General features: G+C 46.5%; 1 protein-coding gene across 2 annotated transcripts; it reads left to right on the plus strand.

Annotated features, from left to right (window-relative positions):
* Positions 1 to 8394: 8394 nt before the first annotated feature.
* LOC125447655 (CLOCK-interacting pacemaker-like) lies at positions 8395 to 25970 on the plus strand. 2 transcript variants are annotated; one of them, XM_048522261.2, is made up of 5 exons: positions 8395 to 8473; positions 14203 to 14338; positions 17205 to 17409; positions 20275 to 20441; positions 23562 to 25970. In XM_048522261.2, the coding sequence occupies exons 3-5, from the start codon at positions 17211 to 17213 to the stop codon at positions 24522 to 24524; spliced, it is 1329 nt and encodes a 442-aa protein (XP_048378218.2). In that variant the 5' UTR covers positions 8395 to 8473; positions 14203 to 14338; positions 17205 to 17210; the 3' UTR covers positions 24525 to 25970. The 2 variants fall into 2 exon arrangements, with proteins under 2 accessions (XP_048378218.2, XP_048378219.2); XM_048522262.2 differs by lacking the exon at positions 8395 to 8473 and adding an exon at positions 13917 to 14087.
* The last annotated feature ends 1001 nt before the right edge of the window (positions 25971 to 26971 follow it).

Here is a 26971-nt window from a genome sequence, read left to right on the forward strand (position 1 = left end):
GTTGCCTTTCAGCCCACAGGCTCTGCACTGGTTCTCTGAGTGAGCATCTTGCCTAGCACCATTCTCCTACCTTCAGCCTGTAACCTTGCACGTTCTTCGTACTCTCAAATCATTCTAAATGCCCTTTTGAAATTTGAAACCAAGCTTGCCCTTTTTAAGATGGTGCATTCCAAATCACTGCATGAAAATAGACTTTCATCTGTTTTGCTTCATTTACTAAAACTTGGCTTTTAAATTTTTAACCTTTTCTTTCACAAGTGGGGATAGTTTCTCCCGATCTCCTGCATCCAGACCCGTTTTGATTTGGAAAGTATCTCTATCAGAACTCCGCATCACCATGTTTTCGCTAAGGAACACAGTTCCCTACTGTTAACTGGAAACAGTAAAAGAATAACTCTTCTTTTAATTGTAATTTTTGAACAGAATATTCACTCAGCACGATCTATTTTAAAACTCTAATCCAGAAACCTTGTGAGCTGCACGAGTTGAGGAATTGCGTGTGTCTGTATTTTTAAACTGATCTGGAATTCCCCTCATTTTTCTGTAATCTATCTAAGGAAGAAACTTTGCTTTTATTTAGCACCTTTTGCAGCTTCAGGTCATTCCCCCAGTCACTTTGGGGGCAAAGGATTGAAGCATAATCACCGACCTGCAGGAAATGCCGATGAGCACACAGCAAGATCCCACAGAGGCATGTGATAAATTGATAATTACAAAAGGCACTTCCTAAAACAACCTGGGAAGTAGCCCCACGTATCGTGTTCTATTTGATTTGTGCTGGGGTGTAGTTGTATGTGTGCTGACCTGTGTCTGTGTGTGTGTGTGTGTGTTTATATGAGCACTTACTGTGACATCTGTTGAGGCTGCTGTGATACACTGGTAGTATCCCTACCTCTGAGTCAAGAAGCACATGTTCAGGTCCCACATGCTCCCGAGACGTGTCGTAATGTATTTAAACAGGTTGATTTAGAAATATTTGTAGTGTGATACCTGTTGCAATCTGTCACAGAATTATTCCAGTGTGGGAAAGAGGCCTTTCGGTGACTCTTGTCTATACTACCTCTGAGCAGTTTACTCGCAGCCATTCTCCGACCTTCTTCCCACGATCCTGCAAATCTTTGTTTTCTGATGACAACAGTCCAACTGAATCTACCTCCACCACAGCGTGAGGCAGTACATTCCAGACAGTGACCACTCACTGAGTGAAAACATTGTTCCTCATTGCTTTTCTTTTGCTTATTTTACTGATTTACTTTAAATCTGTGCCCCCTTGTTCACCATAGTTTCGAGAGCGAGAACAGTTTCCACTAGTGAGGGAATCTTGAACTATGGGGATATAATTACAGAATAACAGGATAATAACTGGGATGCAGAGAAATTTCTTCTCCTGAAGAGCGGCGAATGTCTGGAATTCTCTACACCAGAGAGTTGTGGAGGCTAGATCATTTAGAGGAAGTACATTTCTGAAATATCAAGGGGTTGAAGGCACAACAGTTGATACAACTCAGGAGGTGAAGCTGGGGTAGATCAGCCACGATCTTGTAGGGTAGCACGGGAGGCTTGAGGCCCAAGCCAGCTCCTATATATGTTATGATTTTGAAAACCTCTACCAAATCTCTGTCTTCCCTACTCCAGGGAAAACAGTCCCAACTTTTCTCCAATCTCTTCTCATAACCAAGGTTCCTCATTCCTGGAACCATTGTTGGAAAAGCTCTTCCACACCCTATCCAATCCCTCCATATCATTCCTACAGTGTGGACACCATACTCCAGCTGAGGCCAAATTAGTGCCTTTGATATTTTCCAAACAACCTGCTCAGATGTTATGACGCACCTCTGAAGCAGTTGGGACTTGAATCTGGACCTGCTGGCCCAGAGGTAGGGGCACTACCACTGCACAATAAAAGCCCTCAAATGTGTGTCTCCTACTGGATCCTCTTGCCCTTTTCTGGAGAAGTTGCAGTGACTGTAAGGGAACTGCTAGCTTTCCAAACAAAGCTTTTGCATCCTCCCTTGTAGTTGACTTTGAGTATGATTTACCATTGGCATTTCTTGCAAGTGACCCACTAAAATTCTGCACACATTTGTTGTGCAGCGGAATTTAATTGATATTTTGGACCTATCGTTCTCTCTCAAAAACCCCAAGGCGTAGGTTGAGCTACTCTGACATATGCAATAAAAATGCTTTATCTAAATAAAAATTTTTGTATTGCTAATTCCAATTTGGGTGCAGTGTAATTTGGGGGGGAAACATTACACACTTGTTAGTCGTCTTCAATTCTTCTCTTAAAGTTAAGTCTGAGCTACAAAGTTATAAGTTCCACCAATGGCAGGTTCCAAATGCATGTCAGCCAGAAGGAGAATTAACTCCATGTTGTTGGCAGCTCTCTGCTTCACACCAGCCATCAGCCAACCTCCTTCCTCCAATCACCATCACCACCAAAACGAGCCTGTGATGTGGGAACATATACGTACACATGATGGCATGAAATGGGCTGAATGGCCACCTCCTGCTCCGTTATAATCCTGCACTATTGTAGTCCAGAGTTCTGAATGGTGATGGCAGACAGCTGCAACATCTCCTCATCCCATGGCTGACTAGGAACTTCTAGAATCTCTCACCGTCTGTCATTGGTATTGGAAGGATTTACAAGTTATTGTTGCGGCTGTTTGTTTTTATGAGCACGTGCTCCTTGCTCCCCGAGTTGGACTTTAACCTGGATCTTCTGGTTCAGAATCAGCGCGAGGCAACCCATTACACTAGAGATCTACCTTCATTTTGACATTTGCCAAGCCAATTTGTGTTTGTAAGCTGTGGCGATGGTGCAGCAACCAGGGGGCTGTAAGCCGGTAATCAAGTTCAAATACAACTCCAGATGGATGACAGAGATATTAGAATCCCCTTCCCCTCCCCCATTTCTGAAGAAGGGTCCTGACCCGAAACGTCAAGTTTTCTTGCTCCTCTGATGCTGCTTGGCTTGCTGTGTTCATCCAGTTTCACACCGTGTTACTCCAGATGGATGACAGATGGGTTTCTGTAAGTTTCACGTCCTAAAATTGGAGAACCTAGTTCTAATAGCTACGTTAGTGTAGCTTTTGAGCTCTGGCTGAGGTATGCTGTTGGGTCTGAACAGAGGAATTGTTTCTCGTTTTTTTATACAAAATGGGAAGGAACACAGGGCTTGGGGCAAGGACTCAAAAATCCACCACTCGGTACAATCGTGGCTGATCTGTTAGTGGCTGTTCGATCCACTTTCCTGCCTCCACCCAATGACTCTTCATTCCCTTGTCTATTGAAAATCTATTTCAGCCTTGAGTAAATTTAATGACTGACTCCACGACACAGTCTCCACTAGGTGCTGGGGCAGAGAGTTCCACAACCAAATGACCCTTTTGAGAGAGAAACAAATCTCCTTGTTCATGTCTTGAAGGGGAGATCTTTTATGTTATTTCTGACAGTTTTCATCTTCCCCCACCCTCCACCCAAAAGCACGGTGGCTCAGTGGTTAGCACTGCTGCCTCACAGTACCAGGGACTGAGGTTCGATTCCACCCTCTGGTGACTGTGTGGAGTTTGCACATTCTCCCCATGTCTATGTGAGTTTCCTCTGGGTGCTCTGGTTTCCTCCCACAGTCCAAAAATGTGCAGGTTAGGTGGATTGGCCATGCTAAATTGCCCCAAAGTGTTCAGGAATGTGTACGTAAGGTGCGTTAGCCTTGGGGAACACAGGGATAGGGTAGGGGGATGAGTCTGGGTGGGATGCTCTTCAGAAAGTCTGTGTGCAACTATTGGGTCAAATGGCTTGTTTCCACACTGTGGGGATTTGATTCTTAAGAGAAAATGTTGCCTCAAGATCTTATATGTTTCAATGAGGTCACCTCTCATTCTTAACTCCAATAGATTTATGCCCCACCTGTCCAAACTTCCTTCCCTGAATTCAGGAAGAGATGTGAAGGGAACTGGCCAAAGGGGAGTTCAGGATAGAGGTACTACTGACAGAGGTGGGGGTGGGAAGACAATGTATTTATTAATGGATGAGGACGGAGGCAAGGAATCTTGCAGTGATCCCCAAAGACTGTCCACCATCTACTAGGCACAAGTCAGGAGTGTGACGGAATACTCCCCAATTGCCTGGATGAGTGTAGCTCCAACAACTTGAGAAGCTTGGCACCGTCCAGGACAAAGCAGCCCGTTTTATTGGCATCACATCCTTCCCTCCATCACTGACACCCAATACCACTTACAAGATGCAGTGGAGAAATTTGCCAAAAATCCTTAGCACCTCCCTAACCAACAATCACTTCCATCTGGAAGGACAAGGGCAGCATATACATGGGAACACCACTGCAAGGAAAATAAACAGGAACAAAAACAAAGTTGGTGGAAAAGCTCAGAGCTAACAAAGTGTGGGGCTGGATGAACACAGCAGGCCAAGCAGCATCTTAGGAGCACAAAAGCTGACGTTTCGGGCCTAGACCCTTCATGAGAACTGAAGGAAAATACCTGCCAAACTGCAACCACCCTGACTTGGAAATATATTTCTGTCCTTTTGCCATCTGTGGCTCAAAATCCTGGAATTCCCTCCTTAAGGGCATTGTGAGTCTACCTAGAGCACAGTTCAAGATGTCAACTCACCACTGACTTCTCAAGGGCATCTAAGGATGGGCAGTAAATACTGGCCCAGTCTGTGATTTTCTGCATTCCACAAGTGAATTAGAAAGATTGACTATGTACAAAGTATGGGGAAAAAGGGTGGGGGAGGTTCTCCCAGAGAGTCAACCGAGACACGATGGGCCAAGTGGCCTCCTTTAGTGCTGTAGCTGTTCTAGGTTGAATAAAAATCAGTGACCCACATAGCAGATAATTCCAAGTGAATGAGCAATGGACAGGAATATAATGTGCAGTTAACCCTGTTTTAAAAATAAAAGGTTAGAACAGTCAATGGGATTCTAACTATCTGACGAGGCCTCTATAAATACACGTGGCTTCAAACAATCAGGGCTTTTGAGATGCACCATTGGGCAGGCGATAGTGCAACTATGCTGAATAGTATTTTTTTGGGATTACAGAGGAAGCTTGCATAAGCGCTCAGACTGCTGGAGGCCAGGGTTGGCTTTCCAAACTTATTAGCCATGTGAATAGGAGGAGGCATATTTGAGACTACTGGGGTCACGGATGTGGAGTTTGTGGAAAATGTTTTCAGGGGCCATGCTGAAGGGATCATTGTCACTGACGGTCCCTCACAGACGAGGATGACTCTAAGGGTGAGTCCGGAGGTGGCTGTACAGACCAATGGGGCTCCCGCAGGATCTTTCACACTTGGGGTCAGAAGCTGGTCGTGGCATGGGGTAGAGAATGTGGGAATCCCATGGGGTGTGTAGGGTGTTGTTGTGGCAGCTTGGTCCTTGGTCCAGCTGGCTTCCATTTTCTCCAACAACAAATCTCGAGATGCTTGACGCCTTCCTGGATGCACCTCCTTCACTTTGGACAGTCTTGGGCCAGGGATTCGCAGGTGTCTGTGGGAATGCTGCATTTAGCTGGTGAGGATAAGGGGCTGTCTATGCACCTGAATTTGGAGATACACAGGGATCTTATATGGAAGTTGAGGCCTCAGCAATTTGCAACATCTATAATGTGTATTAAAGCTGGTGTTGGGAGGGGGGTAAAATGTTTTGAATTGATGCAACTAAACAGGATGGTGAGTATGCGAGTGAAGGTGTATAGGCTACTGTTAAGGGATAGTGACCTGCACTCAAATCCCACTTGCTTCAGAGGTGTGTGTGAACAGTTGATGACAAATGTTTAAAATATGAAGGAGTATGTACGTTCCCTAGGTTTACAGCGGGACCAGTAATCTGCTCAGTTGCTGAAACCTCACCAACAGATACCTAACCTTTAGTCTTCTGTGTTCAAAGCTTTGGAATTCCTGCCTTTAGCCAGAAAAGAGGTTCTGCTAAGCACGAATGAACAGCAAGGGATTAAACTAATAAGTGTTACCACACAGGCAATAATTTTTGGATTACTGCCTGACCAACAAGCAAATTGGCATCCAATAATTAAAATCTGAGAGCTGAATGCAAGGATTGATGTGTAAGAAGTGTGTTTTGATGTATATCACTTTAGCACCAATGGGAAGAGCAAGAGTGGCCTTTAGCTGGGGTCTCTTGGCTCCCAACACTATAGTCACCTCTGTCAGAATGAGGAAGAGATGGAAATGTGAAATAAGATAGACAAAGAAGTAGATATAGGCCATTTAGCCCATCGAGCCTGCTCTGCCATTCAATGAGATTGTGAGGCACATTTACGGAGATAAAACTTTAGACTTTAAGATCTAGAAGTTTTCCTACCTTTTGGCTATTTTTTGTGACCAAGATGGGGCCAGAGCAAACACTGTACATTTTTTACTATACTCCTATACTCAAGTATGTGACAATTAAATCTAATTCTAAACTCCACTTTCTTGCCTTTTCCCCATAGCTCTTGATTCCTTTACCATTTACATATTTATCAATCTCATTCTCCTCCGAAAAGGGGGAAGTGATGGCCTAGTGGTATTATTACTGTGCTGTTAATCCAGAAACCCAGATAATGTTCTGGGGACCCAGGATTGAATCTTTCCACGGCAGATGGTGAAATTTGAATTCAATAAATATCTGGAATTAAGAATCTAATGATGGCTGTGAATCCATTGCTGAAAAACATATCTGGTTCACTACATAAAAACCAAAAAAACTGTGGATACTGTAAATCAGGAAGGGTCACCGGACCCGAAACGTTAACTCTGTTTTCTCCTTCACAGATGCTGCCAGACCTGCTGAGCTTTTCCAGCAAATTTGTGTTTGTTTCTGGTTCACTAATGTCCTTTATGGAAGGAACTGCCATCCTTACCTGCTCTGACCCACATGTGCCTCCAGACCTACAGCAATGCAGTTGATTATTAACTGCAATTATGGATGGGCAATAAATGCTGCAGAGCTGGCGATGCCCTCATCCTGTAAATGAATAAAGGGAAAAAAGTTCTGAATAAATTTTCTAATCAACCTAGTCAAAGTTAATGTTACACACTCAAACTTAAACCTTCTGGTTCACATGTCCAGTACTCAAGAGCCTTAATCTTAATAAATGGTCAGAATTCACACCATACCAGGGCATAGTCCAAAGAAAACACAAGCTTTTGGAGTCTTATTCCTTCTTTCCAAATGGACCTGTCGGACTATAACCTGGTGTGGCATGATTTCTGGGCTTGACCATTCCTTTCCAACACTGGCACCTCCACGTCATTAATAAATAGGAGAGCAGAATCCAGGGACCTACTTCTAACTTGTTATTAGATTAGATTAACAGTGTGAAAACAGGCCCTTCGGCCCAACAAGTCCATGCTACCCCTTGAAGCATCCCACCCAGACCCATTCCCCTATAACCCACACACCCCGAGCACTACAGGCAATTTAGCATGGCCGGTCCACCTAGCCTGCACATTTTTGGACTGTGGGAGGAAACCCATGCAGACACGGGGAGAGTGTGCAAACTCCACACAGGCAGTTGCCTGAGGCTGGGATTGAACCCAGGTCCCTGGCGCTGTGAGGCTGCAGTGCTAACTACTGAGCCACCGTGCCACCCTATGTTCGGTTTCCAACTCGGTAACCAATCTGTTGCCCAATATGACCACCACTATGGCCTCAAAATAAAGGGAAAGCAAAGGAAAATAAAGGGACTGAGGTCAGGAGGAACTTCTTCACAAAAGGGTTGTGAATCTGTGGAATTCCCAGCCCAGTGAAGCCATTGAACCTCGCTGAACGTTTTTAAGGCAAGGTTAGATAAATTTTTGAACTGTAAACGAATTAAGGGTTATGGTGGGTGGGCGGTTAAGTGGAGCTGAGTCTCAAAAAGATCAGCGTTGACCTTATTAAATGGCGGGGCAGGCTCGAGGGGCCGGACGGCCTACTCCTAGTTCTTATGTTCCGATTGGAGGTTCTACACTGATTTGCCCCCTTTGCACAGTGTTCGCATGTGGGACCTGGTGCAACTAGGTACTGAAGTACAGCTATTCCTGTAGGGCCCTGCCGGTTGCATTGCTCGGTTTGCACGGCTGCCTGCGCAGGGTCGCATGCACCAACTGCTGCGTCTTTCCACGTGGCCTCTTGCTCACGTTGCAAGGCCTCGGGGGAGAGCGGCGCGTGCGGACGCCTGGCCGGGGTCGCCATGGAGACGGCCTGTCAATCACGCCGCGCTCACGAGGCCGCGCACGGGGCGGCGGAGGGGAGCGCAACCTAACTCGCCGGGCGGGGGCGGGAACCGGAGGGCGGTCCCGCCTCCTTGGATTGGTGGAGAGGGACGGAGGACTTCACTCTCCATTGGTCGGAGCCGTTGTCATTCAGTGAGGTAGCCCGTTGTGGGGTGGGGTCGGGAGAATCTGCTGCAGGTTTGGGTGAGAAGCGGTGGAGGCGACCGGGACGATCGAGGGGGTGGAGAAGGTAGGAATAGCCTCCATCCCCCGTGACTGGGGAGGGGGTGGATTAAAACATTGGGGTCCGGAGGATAAACATCTTCCACCCCCCCCCCCAACGTCGGGCACAGAGACCGGGGAACGACCGGTATCTCGGGGTGGGGGAGGAGACAGAGATCGGAAGGCGGAGTACACCCCCCGCCCCTTGCCCGGGAGTGAGGGGGTAGAGAATGTGGGGATAGAGAATGAGGAGGTAGAGAATGAGGGGGTAGAGAAAGTGGGGATAGAGAATGAGGAGGTAGAGAATGAGGGGGTAGAGAAAGTGGGGATAGAGAATGAGGAGGTAGAGAATGAGGGGGTAGAGAAAGTGGGGATCCCATCGGGGGGTGTAGTGAGGGGGTAGAGAATGTGGGGATCTCATCGGGGGGGGTTTAGTGAGGGGGTAGAGAATGTGGGGATCCCATTGGGGGGTGTGTAGTGAGGGGGTGGAGAATGAAGGGGTAGAGAATGTGGGGGTAGAGAATGAGCGGGTAGAGAATGTGGGGATCCCATCGGGGGGTGTAGTGAGGGGGTAGAGAATGTGGGGATCTCATCGGGGGGAGGTGTAGTGAGGGGGTAGAGAATGTGGGGATCCCATCGGGGGGGTGTAGTGAGGGGGTAGAGAATGTGGGGATCTCATCGGGGGAGGTGTAGTGAGGGGTAGAGAATGTGGGGATCCCATCGGGGGGGTGTAGTGAGGGGGTAGGGAATGTGGGGATCCCATTGGGGGGGTGTAGTGAGGGGGTAGAGAATGTGGGGGTAGAGAATGAGGAGGTAGAGAATGTGGGGGTAGAGAATGAGGGGGTAGAGGATGTGGGGATCTCATCGGGGGGAGGTGTAGTGAGGGGGTAGAGAATGTGGGGATCCCATCGGGGGTTGTAGTGAGGGGGTAGAGAATGTGGGGGTAGAGAATGTGGGGGTAGAGAATGTGGGGATCCCATCGGGGGGGGGTGTAGTGAGGGGGTAGAGAATGTGGGGATCTCATCGGCGGGAGGCGTAGTGAGGGGGTAGAGAATGTGGGGATCCCATCGGAGGGAGGTGTAGTGAGGGTGTAGAGAATGTGGGGGTAGAGAATGTGGGGATCTCATCGGGGTTGGTGTAGTGAGGGGGTAGAGAATGTGGGGATCCCATGGGGGGGAGTGAGGGGGTAGAGAATGTGGGGATCCCATGGCAGGAATGAGGGGGTAGAGAATTTGGGCATAGAGAATGTGGGGATCCCATCGGGAGGGTGTAGTGAGGGGTGGAGAATGAAGGGGTAGAGAATGTGGGGGTAGAGAATGTGGGGATCTCATCGGGGGAGGAGTAGTGAGGGGGTAGAGAATGTGGGGATCCCATCAGGGGAGGTGTAGTGAGGGGGTAGAGAATGTGGGGATCCCATCGGGGGTGGTGTAGTGAGGGGGTAGAGAATGAGGAGGTAGAGAATGTGGGGGTAGAGAATGAGGGGGTAGAGAATGTGGGGATCTCATCGGGGGGAGGTGTAGTGAGGGGGTAGAGAATGTGGGGATCCCATCGGGGAGAGGTGTAGTGAGGGGTTAGAGAATGTGGGGATCCCATCAGGGGTTGTAATGAGGGGGTAGAGAATGTGGGGGTAGAGAATGTGGGGATCCCATCGGGGAGAGGTATAGTGAGGGGGTAGAGAATGTGGGGATCCCATCGGGGGGGGTGTAGTGAGGGGGTAGAGAATGTGGGGATCTCATCGGCGGGAGGCGTAGTGAGGGGGTAGAGAATGTGGGGATCTCATCGGGGTAGGTGTAGTGAGGGGGTAGAGAATCTGGGGGTAGAGAATGTGGGGATCCCATGGGGGGGGAGTGAGGGGGTAGAGAATGTGGGGATCCCATGGCAGGAATGAGGGGGTAGCGAATGTGGGCATAGAGAATGTGGGGATCCCATTGGGGGGATGTGTAGTGAGGGGGTAGAGAATGTGGGGAGCCCATGGCGGGGAGTGAGGGGGTAGAGAATGTGGGGATCCGTTGGGGGGAATGAGGGGTAAAGAATGTGGGAATCCCATCGGGGGGGAATGAGGGGTAGACAATGTGGGGATCCAATGGGGCGGGGTGTAGTGAGGGGGTAGAGAATGTGGGGATCCCATGGTGGGGAATGAGGGAGTAGAGAATGTGGGGATCCCATGGTGGTGGGAGTGAGGGGGTAGAGAATGTGGGGATCCAATGTGGGGGAGTGAGGGGGTAGAGAATGTTGGGATCCCAAGGTGGTGGTAGTGAGGGGGTGGAGAATGTGGGGATCCCATGGCAGGGAGTGGAGGGGTAGAGAATTTGGGGATCCCATTGGTGGGGGGAGTGAGGGGGTAGAGAATGTGGGGATCCCAAGGTGCAGGGAGTGAGGGGGTAGAGAATGTGGGGATCTCATGGGGATGTGGAATTGATGGTGTGGAGAATGTGGGGATCTCATGGGGGTGTGGAACTGATGGTGGAGAGAATGTGGGGATCTCATGGTGGTGTGGAATTGATGGTGTAGAGAATGTGACGGTCTCATGGGGATGTGGAATTGATGGTGTAGAGAATGTGAGGGTCTCATGGGGATGTGGAATTGATGGTGTAGATAATGTGGGGATCTCATGGGGGTGTGGAATTGATGGTGTAGAGAATGTGGGGATCTCATGGGGGTGTGGAATTGATGGTGTAGAGAATGTGGGGATCTCATGGTGGTGTGGAATTGAATGTGGGGATCTCATGGGGGTGTGGAATTGATGTTGTAGAGAATGTGGGGATCTCATGGTGGTGTGGAATTGATGGTGTAGAGAATGTGACGGTCTCATGGGGATGTGGAATTGATGGTGTAGGGAATGTGAGGGTCTCATGGGGATGTGGAATTGATGGTGTAGATAATGTGGGGATCTCATGGGGGTGTGGAATTGATAGTGTAGAGAATGTGGGGATCTCATGGTGGTGTGGAATTGATGGTGTAGGGAATGTGACGGTCTCATGGGGATGTGGAATTGATGGTGTAGAGAATGTGACGGTCTCATGGGGATGTGGAATTGATGGTGTAGATAATGTGGGGATCTCATGGGGGTGTGGAATTGATGCTGTAGAGAATGTGGGGATCTCATGGGGGTGTGGAATTGATGGTGTAGAGAATGTGGGGATCTCATGGTGGTGTGGAATTGAATGTGGGGATCTCATGGGGGTGTGGAATTGATGTTGTAGAGAATGTGGGGATCTCATGGTGGTGTGGAATTGATGGTGTAGAGAATGTGACGGTCTCATGGGGATGTGGAATTGATGGTGTAGGGAATGTGAGGGTCTCATGGGGATGTGGAATTGATGGTGTAGATAATGTGGGGATCTCATGGGGGTGTGGAATTGATAGTGTAGAGAATGTGGGGATCTCATGGTGGTGTGGAATTGATGGTGTAGGGAATGTGACGGTCTCATGGGGATGTGGAATTGATGGTGTAGAGAATGTGACGGTCTCATGGGGATGTGGAATTGATGGTGTAGATAATGTGGGGATCTCATGGGGGTGTGGAATTGATGCTGTAGAGAATGTGGGGATCTCATGGGGGTGTGGAATTGATGGTGTAGAGAATGTGGGGATCTCATGGTGGTGTGGAATTGAATGTGGGGATCTCATGGGGCTGTGGAATTGATGGTGTAGAGAATGTGGGGATCTCATGGTGGTGTGGAATTGATGGTGTAGAGAATGTGACGGTCTCATGGGGATGTGGAATTGATGGTGTAGAGAATGTGACGGTCTCATGGGGATGTGGAATTGATGGTGTAGATAATGTGGGGATCTCATGGGGGTGTGGAATTGATGGTGTAGAGAATGTGGGGATCTCATGGGGGTGTGGAATTGATGGTGTAGAGAATGTGGGGATCTCATGGTGGTGTGGAATTGATGGTGTAGAGAATGTGACGGTCTCATGGGGATGTGGAATTGATGGTGTAGAGAATGTGAGGGTCTCATGGGGATGTGGAATTGATGGTGTAGATAATGTGGGGATCTCATGGGGGTGTGGAATTGATGGTGTAGAGAATGTGGGGATCTCATGGTGGTGTGGAATTGATGGTGTAGAGAATGTGAGGGTCTCATGGGGATGTGGAATTGATGGTGTGGAGAATGTGGGGATCTCATGGGGGTGTGGAACTGATGGTGTAGAGAATGTGGGGATCGCAAGGTGGTGTGGAATTGATGGTGTAGAGAATGTGAGGGTCTCATGGTGATGTGGAATTGATGGTGTAGAGAATGTGGGGATCTCATGGGGGTGTGGAATTGATGGTGTAGAGAATGTGGGGATCTCATGGGAGTGTGGAATTGATGGTGTAGAGAATGTGAGGGTCTCATGGGGATGTGGAATTGATGGTGTAGAGAATGTGGGGATCTCATGGGGGTGTGGAATTGATGCTGTAGAGAATGTGGGGATCTCATGGTCGTGTGGAATTGATGATGTAGAGAATGTGGGGATCTCATGGGGGTGTGGAATTGGTGGTGTAGAGAATGTGGGGATCTCATGGTGGTGTGGAATTGATGGTGTAGAGAATGTGGGGATCTCATGGCGGTGTGGAATTGATGGTATAGAGAATGTGAGGGTCTCATGGGGATGTGGAATTGATGGTGTAGAAAATGTGGGGATCCCATGCGGGTGTGGAATTGGTGGTGTAGAGAATGTGGGGATCTCATGGGGGTGTGGAATTGATGGTTTAGAGAATGTGGGGATCTCATGGGAGTGTGGAATTGATGGTGTAGAGAATGTGGGCATCTCATGGAGGGGTGGATTGATGGTGTAGATAATGTGGGGATCCCATGGAGGGGTGGATTGATGGTGTAGATAATGTGGGGATCCCATGGAGGGGTGGAATGATCATGTAGAGAATGTGGCGATTCCGTGGCGGGGGGAGTGTACATGTAGAGAGTGTGAGGGGCAAGAGAATGTGGGGATCCCATAAGCGGGAGTGAGGGGATAGAGAATGTGAGGATCCCATGGTGGGATTGGTGTGGGGTAGACAATGTGGATATCTGTAGTGGGGAGTGCAGGTTGATACTTGAGGGAAGTGGGATTTCTCATGGATGGAGGCAGATAATGTAAGGAAGAAGAGGGTAGACGATGTGGGTGTCCATGGGGAGAGGAGGGCGAGACAGAATTTGGGTGTCCTGTGGATACATGTTTAGAGACTATGGGGGTGACAGCTTGGTGAATAATGGAGAGGGTAAATTGTGTGGCAGTACACTCAGGTGAGCGCAGATAGTGGAGGAGTGGACAGGAAGTGTGTGGGTCCAGGGAGGTGCTAGCAGTAGATGTGGTGTGCAGATTACGTGAGTGCCCTGAGGTCGGGGGATGAGAAGATGGGGTTCCTAGTGAGGACAATGTGGGGTGTCTCAGTGTCAAAGGATGTGGGTTGTGTGAGATGGAAGGAGCTTGTGAAGGGTCTGTGGCTGGAATCCTGTTTGGGAATAAAAAAGTTGAGGGCCTAGGGTTTAGGTTTAACATTCCCTGTGCCCATACTTAATATGGTATTCGGGGAGTGCATATTCTGATGGGGCAGGGAGGAGAGAGGAGATAGAGAATTGAATTTATAATGTGGGGCAGTTTCCAGTAAGCTGAATGTAAACTTGGGATTGAATTGTGTGGTATTTTGGTCAAGGTGTCAGTTTTTGCTGTATCTCTGCTCTATCAGATTATTTTGCAAAATTATTCTATTTGAAAGTAGCAGTTTGTCACAGGAATCATTGTTTCAATTTGTTTGTATGTTTTTACAGATTTTTGTTGCTTCAGCTGTTCAGGGCTGGGGACAGCAGGAACTCTGCAGGATTGGAGAGCAGTTTATCAGACAGTTGTAAGCTTCATGTGACCGACAATTTGCAGCAAGTCTCTGTCTGCCCCTGAATTATTACGGTGAGAAAACAGGGGTAAAATGCTTAAAAACACCAGCAAGAAGGCCCTCAATCTGAAGTTGCTCATGATCTGCTAGTTAAATTAATTCAAGATTTTATACTTGTTGTGATTTTCATTGAGTTAAATCTCTATTTCGCACTTAATCCATTTCTGTTTTCACTGTGCTGCTCTTGAGTCACTTGTCAGTTGCAGATTGAATGTCAATGGTTGCTGTTGTGGGGTGGTTTGTGGCTGGCTGACTGCATCTTCCTGCACTTAAAGCTTTCTTCTTCATCCATTATAATATCCATTGCTTCAGGAAGCTCGAGGATGCCCAATGAAAATTTAGCTAGCTGATAAGTTGCATCCATTTCGGATTCGGTGTCATGAATTTTAAATCTTGAGATTGCTCGTATGGGTGCACTGCAGTTTGCTGTCTGCGTCCTGCCAACATGTTGTTTGTGAAAAACTGGCTTACCAGTCATTTCAGAAAGCTGTTGCTATCAGATAGGCCAATGCGGTCCCAGGGATGATGAACAAAACAATAAGCTTTCTTAAGCTCAAGGAGGCAATTAATTGCAAATAACAGCATTGAGAACCTTTCATCAGTCCATTTGGACTTGGTTAGCATTGATCCATTTTACAAGCCTTCTCACCCTTCTATTGTGAATTTATTAGCGCAAACTTTTCTTCCCTTGAACCTCATAACACATTTAGCGTCTCCTCAAATTATACTCAACTACTCATTGTAGTAGTGAGTTCTACATTCTACATACATACAGAATCTGGAAATGACACAACCCAATTTAAAACAGATTATATAAATACCAGGAGGAGTGGAACAACATCGCTTCGTCAGAGGCCACACTGGTGTTGTTATCTAGCATGGGGACAATGTCTGTACAAGAACCAGCCAGCTTGGTGAGCAAACCAGCAACCTCAGTTCTACATTCTTCCCAGTTTGTGGGTGGAAAAAAATTCTCCTGAATTGCCTTAGAGATATTAAGAATTGCCGTTGCAGCAGAAGCTCAGATAAGGTGTAGAGCTGGATGAACACAGCAGGCCAGGCAGCATCAGAGGAGGAGGAAAGCTGACGTTTCAGGTCTAGATCTGTGAAGAATCTTTTTCTAAAGAAGTCTCCAGGTCCGAAACGTCAGCTTTCCTCTTCCTCTGCTGCTACCTGGCCTGCTGTGTTCATCCCGCGCTACACCTTGTTATCTCTGAAGTGCCTGTTGTCACAAGAAGCTCCCACAGAAACCTAAAGGACAGGATGAATGGGGTTTCTGTTAAATTAGAGAGTCTGCCAAGCAGTTGGTACAGAGAGGTGAAGAAAATAAGTCACACGGGAAGTGCCAGGATGAATTTATCTTGTGTGAATTGTAGAATCACTGCAGTGTGGAAAGAGGCTGTTCAGCCCATTGTGTCACCAGCCCTCCGCAGAGTTCTCGCCCAAGCCCAACCCACCCCCACCCTATTCCTGTAACCTCGCATTTACCATGGATAACTCACCTAGCCTCCACATCCCTGGACACCGCAGGCAATTTAGCATGGACAGTCTGCCTTCATGCAGACAGTTACCAAGGCTGAATCAAACTCAGGTCCCTGGTGCTATAAGGCATTAGTGCTAACCAGTGAGCAGCTACGTTGCCCCTAGTTATTGATAAGATGCTGAGTTGACAATGTAGGACAATGGGATCAAGTAGGGGAGGATCAGTGAACCAAATGGCCATCTACTGTGCTGTTATGATTTTTTAAAAATTAATTTGTGGGATGTGGCATTGCTGGCTGGCCAGCTTCTTTTGCCCATTCCTAGCTGACCTTGAACTGAGTGCCTTGCTAGGCCATTTCAAAGATCAGTGAGAGTGGATCTGGAGTCATGTGGGCCAGACCAGATGAGTTTTTCTGACAATTGGCAATGGTTTCATGGCCATCATTAGATTGTTAATTCCCAATTTTTGTTTTATTGAATTCAAATTCCAACACCTGGGGAATGTTAGGGGATTAAAACCCAGGTTCCCAGAACATTAGATGAGTTTCCATATTAATAGTCTACATTTCCACATTAATACCACTAGGCTATCGCCTCCCAGTGTCCTATGACTAATCCTTTGTTGGAAAAGATTGCACATGGCGGGGAGAGAACAGCACCAGGTCATTCGGAGCATGGGTGGAGGGGGTTTGCTCTCCAATTCCAAATCTGTTTTTTAATTCATCACAGAATGTGGGCAATGCTCGCTAGTATACCCCAGATGATAATTAAGGGTCAGCCATTCTGCTGTGCATCTGGAGTCATGTGAAGGGCAGAGATAGTAGGAACTGCCAATGCTGGAGAATCTCAGATAAAACGGTGTGAAGCTGGATGAACACAGCAGGCCAAGCAGCATCAGAGGAGCAGGAAAAACTAACTTTTCGGGTCGAGATTTTCTGGAGAAGGGTCTCGACCCAAAACGTCAGCTTTCCTGCTGCTCTGCTGCTTGGCCTGCGGTGTTCATCCAGCTTCACACCGTTTTATCTTATGTGAAGGGCAGGTTGGATAAGGATGGCAGATTTCCTTCCTAAACGACATTAGTGAACCAGATGAGTTTTTACGACAATCAACAGTGGTTATGTGGTCACCATTAGGTCTTTCTTCCAGATTTTTTTAAAAAGTGAATTCAAATTTCAGCACCTGCTGTGCTAGGGTTCAAACCCATGACCCCAGAGAATTAGCCTGGGAAAGTGAATTCCTAGTGTGGTGACATTACCATGCTGCTACTCACTCTGCCTCTCTCTCACATATGTTCCCTCTCGGCGCACTCTGTCTCACGGGCTGTCTGACAGTCACTTGCACACTTGTGCTCTCACAAACGCTGAGAATGATATTCCTTATCGATGTTTTCTCTTTCAGTGAAACATGTCTTTGGATAAAGTGCCTGTTGTCACAAGAAGCTCCCACAGAAACCTAAAGGACAGGATGAATGGGGTTTCTGTTAAATTAGAGAGTCTGCCAAGCAGTTGGTACAGAGAGGTGAAGAAAATAAGTCACACGGGAAGTGCCAGGATGAATCAGGACATGTTGCTTCAGGAGCCAGAAAAAGATTCTGGTTTTTCAGGTAATTAGTTGGGGGAAGGGAGAGGGTGTGGGGTGGGATAGGTGGGTTTGAGTGAGGATTTAAAATGCATGCAGACTGCCTCTTTGTTTGAAATACTGCGACAACCTGAAGATGACTGGGTGCCACATTTTCCAGTTTGGGTCAACAAGTGTACATAAGCTACCACCACTCTACTGCAACAGAGATAATGGGAACTGCAGATGCTGGAGAATCCAAGGCAATAAAATGTGAGGCTGGATGAACACAACAGGCCAAGCAGCATCTCAGGAGCACAAAAGCTGACGTTTTGGGCCTAGACCCTTCATCGGTCTAGGCCCGAAACGTCAGCTTTTGTGCTCCTGAGATGCTGCTTGGCCTGCTGTGTTCATCCAGCCTCACATTTTATTGTCTTATACTCTACTGCAACAGTTCAGTTCATAACAAGCACCCTATACACTCAACAAAATGGGAGACATTACATCTTTATGATGAGAAATAGGAGTAGGCCATGTGACCCATGTAGCCTTTTCTATTTTCATAAAGTAGCTTATATCTGCCTCCATTTCTCCACATGGCCCTTTGATTCTTTTACTAGCTAGAAATCTATTTTTAAATTTTCTTTATTCATTTGTAGGATGTGGGTTTTGCTGACTGGGCCAGCATTTATTGCCCTTGAGAGGTTTGTGGTGAGCTACCTCCTTTTAACTGCTACAGTCCATTTGAAGTGTGCTGTGGGGAGGGGAGTTCCAGGGTTTTGACTCAGTGACTGTGAAAGGGCGGTGATATCTCAAGTCAGTGTCTGAGAGACTTGGAAGGGAACTTGCAGTTGGTGGTGTTCCCATGTCTGAGTTTGCTGCCTGTTGTCATTTCTTTTGCTTTAGTTAATATCAGATGGTCTTCGCTCTTGAATTTCTTTAGCAATCTGACACAAGTAAATGGTGTAGCATGCCACCGTCAATCCCATCAAAGTGAATCACATATAGACCGGACCAGATAAGAAAGGCAGATTTCCTTCCCTAAAGTGTATTAGTCAACTGGGTGGGTTTTTACAACATTCAACAATGGCCTCCAGGTCATCATCAAACTCTTTAATTCCAGATTTTTTAAAAAACTTCACATTCCACCATCTGTGATAATGGGAACTGCAGATGCTGGAGAATCCAAGATAACAAAGTGTGGAGCTGGATGAACACAGCAGGCCAAGCAGCATCTCAGGAGCACAAAAGCTGACGTTTCGGGCCTAGACCCTTCATCAGACCTCTCTGATGAAGGGTCTAGGCCCGAAACGTCAGCTTTTGTGCTCCTGAGATGCTGCTTGGTCTTCTGTGTTCATCCAGCTCTACACTTTGTTACATTCCACCATCTGTTGTTTGAATCTGGATTTGAATCTGAATCCCCAGAGAATGACACTGGACCATTAGTCTAGTTAAACTGCTACACCATCACCTTTCCATCTTACCATGTGTTTGATAACATCATGAGCTGACCGACTTGAAGAGTGTGTTTAAAGGGACACTGTAGTGTAGGCATAGATATAGTGCCGATTTTTTTTTTTCTTTAGAGGGACATGGACCAAAAAAGAGATAAGTGAGACTAGTTAAATTTAGGAATTCTGGTTGGCATGGAAAGTTGGAATGAAGGGCCTGTTTCTATTCTGTATCCCTCTATGACTCTGGGCATCACTGACAAGGCCAGCATTTGCTGTCCATTCTGAAGTGCATCTGAGCTGAGTAGCTTTCCATGTAATTTCAGAGGGCAAAAACCAAAAGAACTATGGATGTTATAAATCAGGAACAAAACAAATGTTGCCGGAAATGCTCAGCAGATCTGGCAGCATCTGTGAAGAAAAAATCAGAGTTAACATTTCGAGTCCAGTTCTGAGGAAGAGTCACCGGACCCAAAATGTTTACTTTGATTTTTTCTTCACAGATACTGCCAGACAACTTCTGTTTTTGTTCCTGATTTCAAAGGACAATTAGTAATCAACCATATTATTGCAGAGGTACAAAAGTTATGCAGTGGTATAGCAGTATTTTTGCTGGTCTAGTAAACCAGAGACCAAATAATGATCTGGAGATACGGGTTCAAATCCCATCATGGCAAATGACGGAACTCAATAAAAGCCTTGAATTAATGTTCCTTAGGTAAGGAAAACTGCTCTACTCATCTAGTCTGGCCTATAAGAGACTTCAGAAATGTGGATGACTTTTAACAGTCCTTTGAAATTGTCTAGCAAGCGACTATCAAAACCGCTAAAAGTCTCAAACTGATGAAAATGAATAGCATTGAGCTAGACTCTAGAAACAACAGCAAACTGAGCCAGCCTTGCAAAATCCTCCATACCTGCATCTGGGGACTAGTGTCATAACTGGGTGAACTGACTCATAGCATAGTCTAGTCAAGCAACAGCCTGACATACTCATACTTACAGAATCATACCGAACAGATAATGGTGGAATACAGGTGGGAGAGAGTTGTCCTGGGAGTTCTAACCATCAAAGCCTCATGACATCATACGTGGGTATGAAGTTGAGATTAAAAGAGATTATTTTCACTAGTAAGGATCTGGAATGTATTGCCTGAGAGCGCAGCAGAAGTAGATTAAATTGCAACTTTCAAAGAGATTTGGATAACTATTGGAATACAGAAAAAAGCAGGATTATGGTGAAAATAAATCTAACTGTTTAGTTCTTTCAAAGACCCAGCACAGGAACAATGAGCTGATCAGTCTTCTGTGCTGTGTCATTCTCTGATTGGCATGCACAGATTATTTACCAAGCTCATTTCCATCAGGTCATAGTGATATGATGGTCCATGTTTGAAAATGGTGTGTATTGTCTTTGTTTTATCTTTGGCTGTGCTATTTCGTCTCTGCCATGTCCTCAGACACTAGCTCAGACTATCTGAGTACACTGGAACAGACCGACTCAGAGGATCCACCTTTGCAAAAGAGGCCGGCTGTGTCAAACCACATGGAGAGAACCACAGCTCTACAGAGCTCACTTCCCAGCCTGACTCCTGTCTACATTGTGAAGAATGTTCTTCTGAAAGAGGTACAGACCCTCTCTTGCTCCACAATGCCCTGTAGTAAAACCTCTTTAAGGTGTGGGTTGGGATAGGGAGAAATGTAAGGGCACAAAGTGTGGCATATGTGAGTCTAGAGTCATGATATCTGCTTGTTCACGTTCTTTGGAGAGTTTCACTGGGCCCAGGCGAGTACCCAGTAGAAAAAGAAGGATCAAATGATGCTGCAGAACTCTTGTCTGTGCAGTGACCCGATGAAAAGGCACTGATGCTATCACTTTGTGAATAATCTGTACATGCGACTATAAGATGTAGGAGTGGAAACAGGCCATTCAGCCCATCCCATCTGCTGTGTCATTCAATGAGATCATGGCTGGTCTCATCTCCACTTTCCGGCCTTATCTCCATAACTCTTGGCCTCTCATTCATTAAAAAATGTCTACCGCAACCTTTAATGCTCGAGTGACCCAGCCACAACAGCCCTTTAAAGAAATAAACAATTCTAACAGATTCACCACTCTCTCACAGAAAGAAAATCCTTCTTGGCTTAATCTTAGACAGAAGAGTCTTTACTCTGAGATTAAGCCCTCTGGTCCTAGACACTGTGATAGGAGAAAACAACATCTCTGTATCCATCTTATCAAGTCCCCGAAGAATTTTACATGTTTCAATAAAGTTGTATGTCAGTCTTCAAAACTACAATGAGTATAAGCCCAACCTACTGAACCTCACTTCATAAGACAATCCCTACCCAGGATCAACCCAGTGAATCTTCTCTAGTCTACCTCCAATTCCACTACATATTTCCTTAAATAAGGGGTCTAAAACTGTCCACAGTATTTCAGCTGTGGTCTGTTTAGTACCTTGTATAGTTTTAGCGGGACCTCCCTAGTTTTGTACCTCATTCCCTTTCAAAAGTAGGCCAGCATTCGATTTGCCTTCCTTATCATCAACTGAGTGTCTGTTTTTTGTGAATCATGTATGTGTATTCCCAAATCTTTTTAAGTTGCAGCTTTCTGCATCTTTGTCCATTTAAACAAAATCAGAAATTGCTGGAAAAACTCAGCAAGTCTGGCAGCATCTGTGGAGAGAAAGCAGAATTTACATTTTGGGATCAGTGACCCTTTTCCAGAACAGCTCTGAAGAAGTTTTTCCAGCAATTTATGATTTTATTTCTGATTTCTAGTATCTGCAGTTTTTTTTTCAAATTTAAATGATATTCAACTTTTTTTTATCTCAAAGTACATAACCACACATTTTCCCCATGTGATATTCCATCTGCCAAGCTTTTTGCCCGCTTACCTATATGTATGTCACTCTATGGTCTCTTGTCATCCTCACTACTTGCCTTCCCAAGAATATTTTTTGTCATCTGTAGACATGGTAAGAATGCATTAACTTTCATTATTAATATAAATTCTAAATAATTGTGTTACCAATACTGATTCCTGTGGCACTCTAAGTTCTAGGTTTACATCTCATGTTGCCAAACTAAAAATGTTCCCTTTATCCCAATTCTGTTTTCTATCATCTGTCGTCTGTCTTCATCCTCTGTCAATCCAATATGCCACTCCAATGCCAGGGCATTCGTCTTATTAAATAACCATATGTGCAACACCTTACTCAAAAGATTTTTGGAAATTCAACTATATTGCATATACTGGTTTCTCTTTATCCATCTTGCTTGTTACCATCTCAAAGAACCATAAATTTGTAAGGCATGATTTTTCCTCATAAAGCTATCTTGACTCTGTTTGATGACATCTTATGTTTCTAAATGCTCTGCTTTTGTATCCTTTATAATCAGTTTTAACATTTTCCCAATGATAAATGCTGAGCTGACTGGCCTATAGGTTACCTGTTAATTATCTCCCTTACATTTTTAAATAAGGATGTTGCATTGGCAATTTTCCAATCCTCTGGAACTTTTCCAAAATCTAATGATTGTTGCTACTAAGTGCATCCACCATCTCTGCAGCCCCTTCCTTTAAAGTATTAGAAACATGACCATCTCTAGCCCCATTAGTTTCCTTGGTACTTTTTCTCCGTGTGATACTAATTTTCTGTTTCCTCCCTTGACCTTTATCGCTTTCAATATTTAGTATTTTTGCAATGTTATTAGTATCCTCCACCATAAACACTGATAGAAAGTATTTGTTCAACTCCTCTGCCATTTTTTGATCCTCCATTGTTATCTACTCAGCCTCATTCTTTGTGCTCACTACTGCCTCTATCTTTCTCCTTGTATATTTACAGAAGATCTTCCTGTTTGTTTTTATGTTACATGTTACTTTGCTCTCTTAGTTTATCGTTCCCTCTGTGTTAACTTTCTGGTAATCTTTTATTGGATTTTAAAGCTTTCCTAATCCTCTTATTTACTTTGAATTTGACCAAGATCCCTGTCTAGATTTACACAGCCAAAGTACTGCCCTGTAGACACCACATCACAGTGAGGAATGCTCTGACAAGGAGGAGCAGTTTGAGGGGGCAGGTGGTGTGGCTCCTCAGCCTGCACAATTGTACAACTCACGGCTGTGGACAATGATCCCTGTTCACTTTAAAGGGCAACTCCACTTTCTGATCAGAGCATTGAGTGTACAATACGAAAGCAAATAAGGTTAATGATGGGTTTAACACCCAAACCAATGGCTCCGTCTCAGCTTGTTCTTAAAGCAATACTGTAATATTGACATTGAAGTGTCTTCATGTCACAGATAAAGATTGGCATATACAAGAATGAACCACTTGCTATGTGAATGATTAAATTGACTCTTCCTGTTTCCAAGGCTGTTTCCGATTTTATAGCCCAGACACAGCATTCTGACCATTTTTTACATTGGACTAAACAAGATACTACTACTGCTCATCATCTGCTCACTGTGCTAGCAATGCTGACCTTGCTATTGTTAGTCAGTGTGTGTCCACTGACAGGATGGTCACACACTGAAGGTGTGCTCTCTTATTATGTACTTGTCTGAATAATAGTGAGCCTCACAGGCAGTGACTGCATGGAGGTTATTGCATGCTCGCATGGACCAGTTGCACCGGAGTTGGGGGGCTGTTCTTGTTGCATGCTTGCAGGTAATGGCAGTCCCTTTACATCCAATTGGATTCTAATTCTGCTTTGCCCACTGCCTTGTTTTGAACAGCCTCTATCTATTCCAACAAGGAGTCAGCTTGTCCAAGCCCAGCTACAAACGTGGGGAAGCCAGCACTCCCTTGGGACATCAGCAGGCCAGACCCGAGTGGTCTTCATTGGACAGCCTTTGGCACCTTCTTTGAAATCACAGAAAACCGAGTCAAAAACTGGGACAGGCAAAGATACCTACCTTCCAATTTTAAATGCCTACCCAAGGATAGCTCCTCTTCCAGACAAAAGCCGGGATGACAGCAGCAGCCAGGGTCAGGAAGGAAACCGTGTGGCCCAGGACGACAGGACTGCCGATCACAGCAAGAGCAAACGGTTATGCCTGGATGAGCCGTGGGTGCCCCCACAGGAATATCACCAAAACAAACAAACCTCACACATCACACCAGTGGGCCACAGCCAGCAACCTGAGAATGCACAGCAGACACCCTCTATTGGGCCAGTGCACCTCTACACTCAGTTTGATGTCTCTGTCTCCCCATCACCATTACTTTCTCCGAATCCTGCTCTCCAGTCTGAATCCTCTGACTCTTTGCACTCATCGTCGTCATCATCCTCCCCTGCCTCCACGTTTTCCCGTGCTCTCAGCAGCCAGTCACCCTGTGGTGACACTGCTAAACTGGCTGACCGAGCCCCCAGGCGACCAGACCCCAGTCCCACCAAGGAACGGCGCTTCCGCAATACGGTGGAGATCCTGAGCAGGTCAGGGCTGCTGGAGATTACATTGAAAACCAAGGACCTCATCCGGCAGAACAACGGCACCCAGCAGCAGATTGATGAACTGAAGGAGCACGTTCGGCTTTACTGCAGCGCTACCCAGAGCCAGGACCCCCGGGCACTGCTGAGGCTCCAGGAGACAATGAAATGCTCTGGGAGTTACGGATCAATGACCAGTGCTCCCGCTTCCTCCTTTGCTGCAAATCAGCCACTTCAAGCCCCCACTGAGCACGCACCCCTACTTTAGCCAGGAATCTTCAAACTAAAGACCTTGTTCCCTGCACTAACACGAGTCAGAAAGTGGAGTCCAGCTCTCATCTCAGTGAAAAATGTAACAGTTTCAAGGGGCTATATTTTAATTCTTTCATGCTATGTGGGTGCTGTTAGTAAGACCATCATTTGTTGTCTATCCCTAATTGACCCTGAACTGAGTGACTTGCTGTACCATTTCTGAGCAGTTAAGCATTAACTACAATCATTGTGGATCTGGAGTCCTATGTTGGCCAGACTGGGTAAAGACAGCAGCTTTTGTTCCCTAAAGGACATTAATTGACCAGATTTTTATGACTGCCGTCTCATGGTCTCCATTACTGGGACTAACTTGTTTTCGTTTCACCAGCTGCCCTGCTGGGACTTGAGCTGATGTCCCCCAGTGCTTTAACATGGGTGTTTTCGATAACTGCTGTTTCATTGCCACTACACCACCATGCATTCACATTGAAGGACAATATAACTGCCTCTTACAAAATATGCCATACGTATTTAGATGTGAATATCACCAGATTCCAAATTTTTAAAACAAAATTCACCTTTTACAGTTTTTTCACTTTTTTTGCATAGAGCCAATTTGGACTCGGCAGAAATGGTCTACTTTTGTTCTTTATTCATTCACGGGACAAGGGCATTGCTGGCTATGCAGCATTTATTGCCCCATCCCTAATTGCCCAGAGGGCGGTTAAGAGTCAACCACGTTGCTGTGGGTCTGGAGTCACATTTAGTTCCGAACAGGTAAAGATCGCAGTTTCCTTCCCTAATGGACGTTGGTGAACCAGATGGGTTTTTTTCCTGACAATCAACAATGAATTCAAGGTCATCATTACATTGTTAATTCCAGATATTTTTGCTGTAACCACTGGCTTACCTGAAGAACTATTGTTTTGAATGGTACCCTGGTAGTCCAGAGCGGTTTGCTGGGAGAGACACCCAAGTAACCTGCTGTTCCAGTTTTTATTGGCTCCAATTCAGAGTGGCAGCTCAACACACACAGACCCCACACGCCCCACGCACGTGTTGTGGCTCAGCAATCTGAATATTTAGCTTCGGGTACTCCAGAGCACATGTCCGTGCTGACACTGCCAGTGCAGTTTTGTCACAATGCCAGCTAGGCTGTCTGTTGAGCAAGACCCCACTTGCCCCTTCGCACAGATGGGAACAGTCCCTGATCCCGAAAGGAAGGGCAAGGAGAAGGGGAGTTCTCTCTCATCACTGCACTGCACTGACTGATCTTGCTGCACTTTGCGTTCACAATATGATTGTAATGCCTTGTTGTAATAAACCACTGAAAGTGATTAAATGGACAGGGACATTTTCTGACCAGGGTAATAAACTGCTGTATTAAATGTGAGATAATAAAATGTGAGGCTGGATGAACACAGCAGGCCAAGCAGCATCTCAAGAGCACAAAAGCTGACGTTTCGGGCCTAGACCCTTCATCAGAGAGGGGGATGGGGTGAGGGTTCTGGAATAAATAGGGAGAGAGGGGGAGGCGGACCGAAGATGGAGAGAAAAGAAGATAGGTGGAGAGAGTATAGGTGGGGAGGTAGGGAGGGGATAGGTCAGTCCAGGGAAGATGGACAGGTCAAGGAGGTGGGATGAGGTTAGTAGGTAGGAGATGGAGGTGCGGCTTGGGGTGGGAGGAAGGGATGGGTGAGAGGAAGAACAGGTTAGGGAGGCAGAGACAGGTTGGACTGGTTTTGGGATGCAGTGGGTGGAGGGGAAGAGCTGGGCTGGTTGTGTGGTGCAGTGGGGGGAGGGGACAAACTGGGCTGGTTTAGGGATGCGGTGGGGGAAGGGGAGATTTTGAAGCTGGTGAATTCCACATTGATACCATTAGGCTGCAGGGTTCCCAAGCGGAATATGATTTACTGTTCCTGCAACCTTCGGGTGGCATCATTGTGGCACTGCAGGAGGCCCATGATGAACATGTCATCTAAAGAATGGGAGGGGGAGTGGAAATGGTTTGCGACTGGGAGGTGCAGTTGTTTGTTGCGAACCGAGCGGAGGTGTTCTGCAAAGCGGTCCCCAAGCCTCCGCTTGGTTTCCCCAATGTAGAGGAAACCACACCGGGTACAGTGGATGCAGTATACCACATTGGCAGATGTGCAGGTGAACCTCTGCTTAATGTGGAATGTCATCTTGGGGCCTGGGATAGGGGTGAGGGAGGAGGTGTGGGGTCAAGTGTAGCATTTCCTGCGGTTGCAGGGGAAGGTGCCGGGTGTAGTGGGGTTGGAGGGCAGTGTGGAGCGAACAAGGGAGTCACAGAGAGAGTGGTCTCTCCGGAAAGCAGACAGGGGTGGGGATGGAAAAATGTCTTGGGTGGTGGGGTTGGATTGTAGATGGCGGAAGTGTCGGAGGATGATGCGTTGTATCCGAAGGTTGGTTGGGTGGTGTGTGAGAACGAGGGGGATCCTCTTT

The sequence above is a fragment of the Stegostoma tigrinum genome, chromosome 39 (assembly GCF_030684315.1).
Source record: "Stegostoma tigrinum isolate sSteTig4 chromosome 39, sSteTig4.hap1, whole genome shotgun sequence".
Taxonomy (NCBI): domain Eukaryota; kingdom Metazoa; phylum Chordata; class Chondrichthyes; order Orectolobiformes; family Stegostomatidae; genus Stegostoma; species Stegostoma tigrinum.

Excerpts from the sequence above, each read along its gene's own strand:
- LOC125447655 (XM_048522261.2), top strand. The coding sequence starts at position 17,211 with ATGTCTTTGGATAAAGTGCCTGTTGTCACAAGAAGCTCCCACAGAAAC. Across the intron at positions 17,410-20,274 it reads AAAAGATTCTGGTTTTTCAG|ACACTAGCTCAGACTATCTG; the intron begins GTAATTAGTTGG and ends CCATGTCCTCAG. Across the intron at positions 20,442-23,561 it reads AGAATGTTCTTCTGAAAGAG|CCTCTATCTATTCCAACAAG; the intron begins GTACAGACCCTC and ends TGTTTTGAACAG.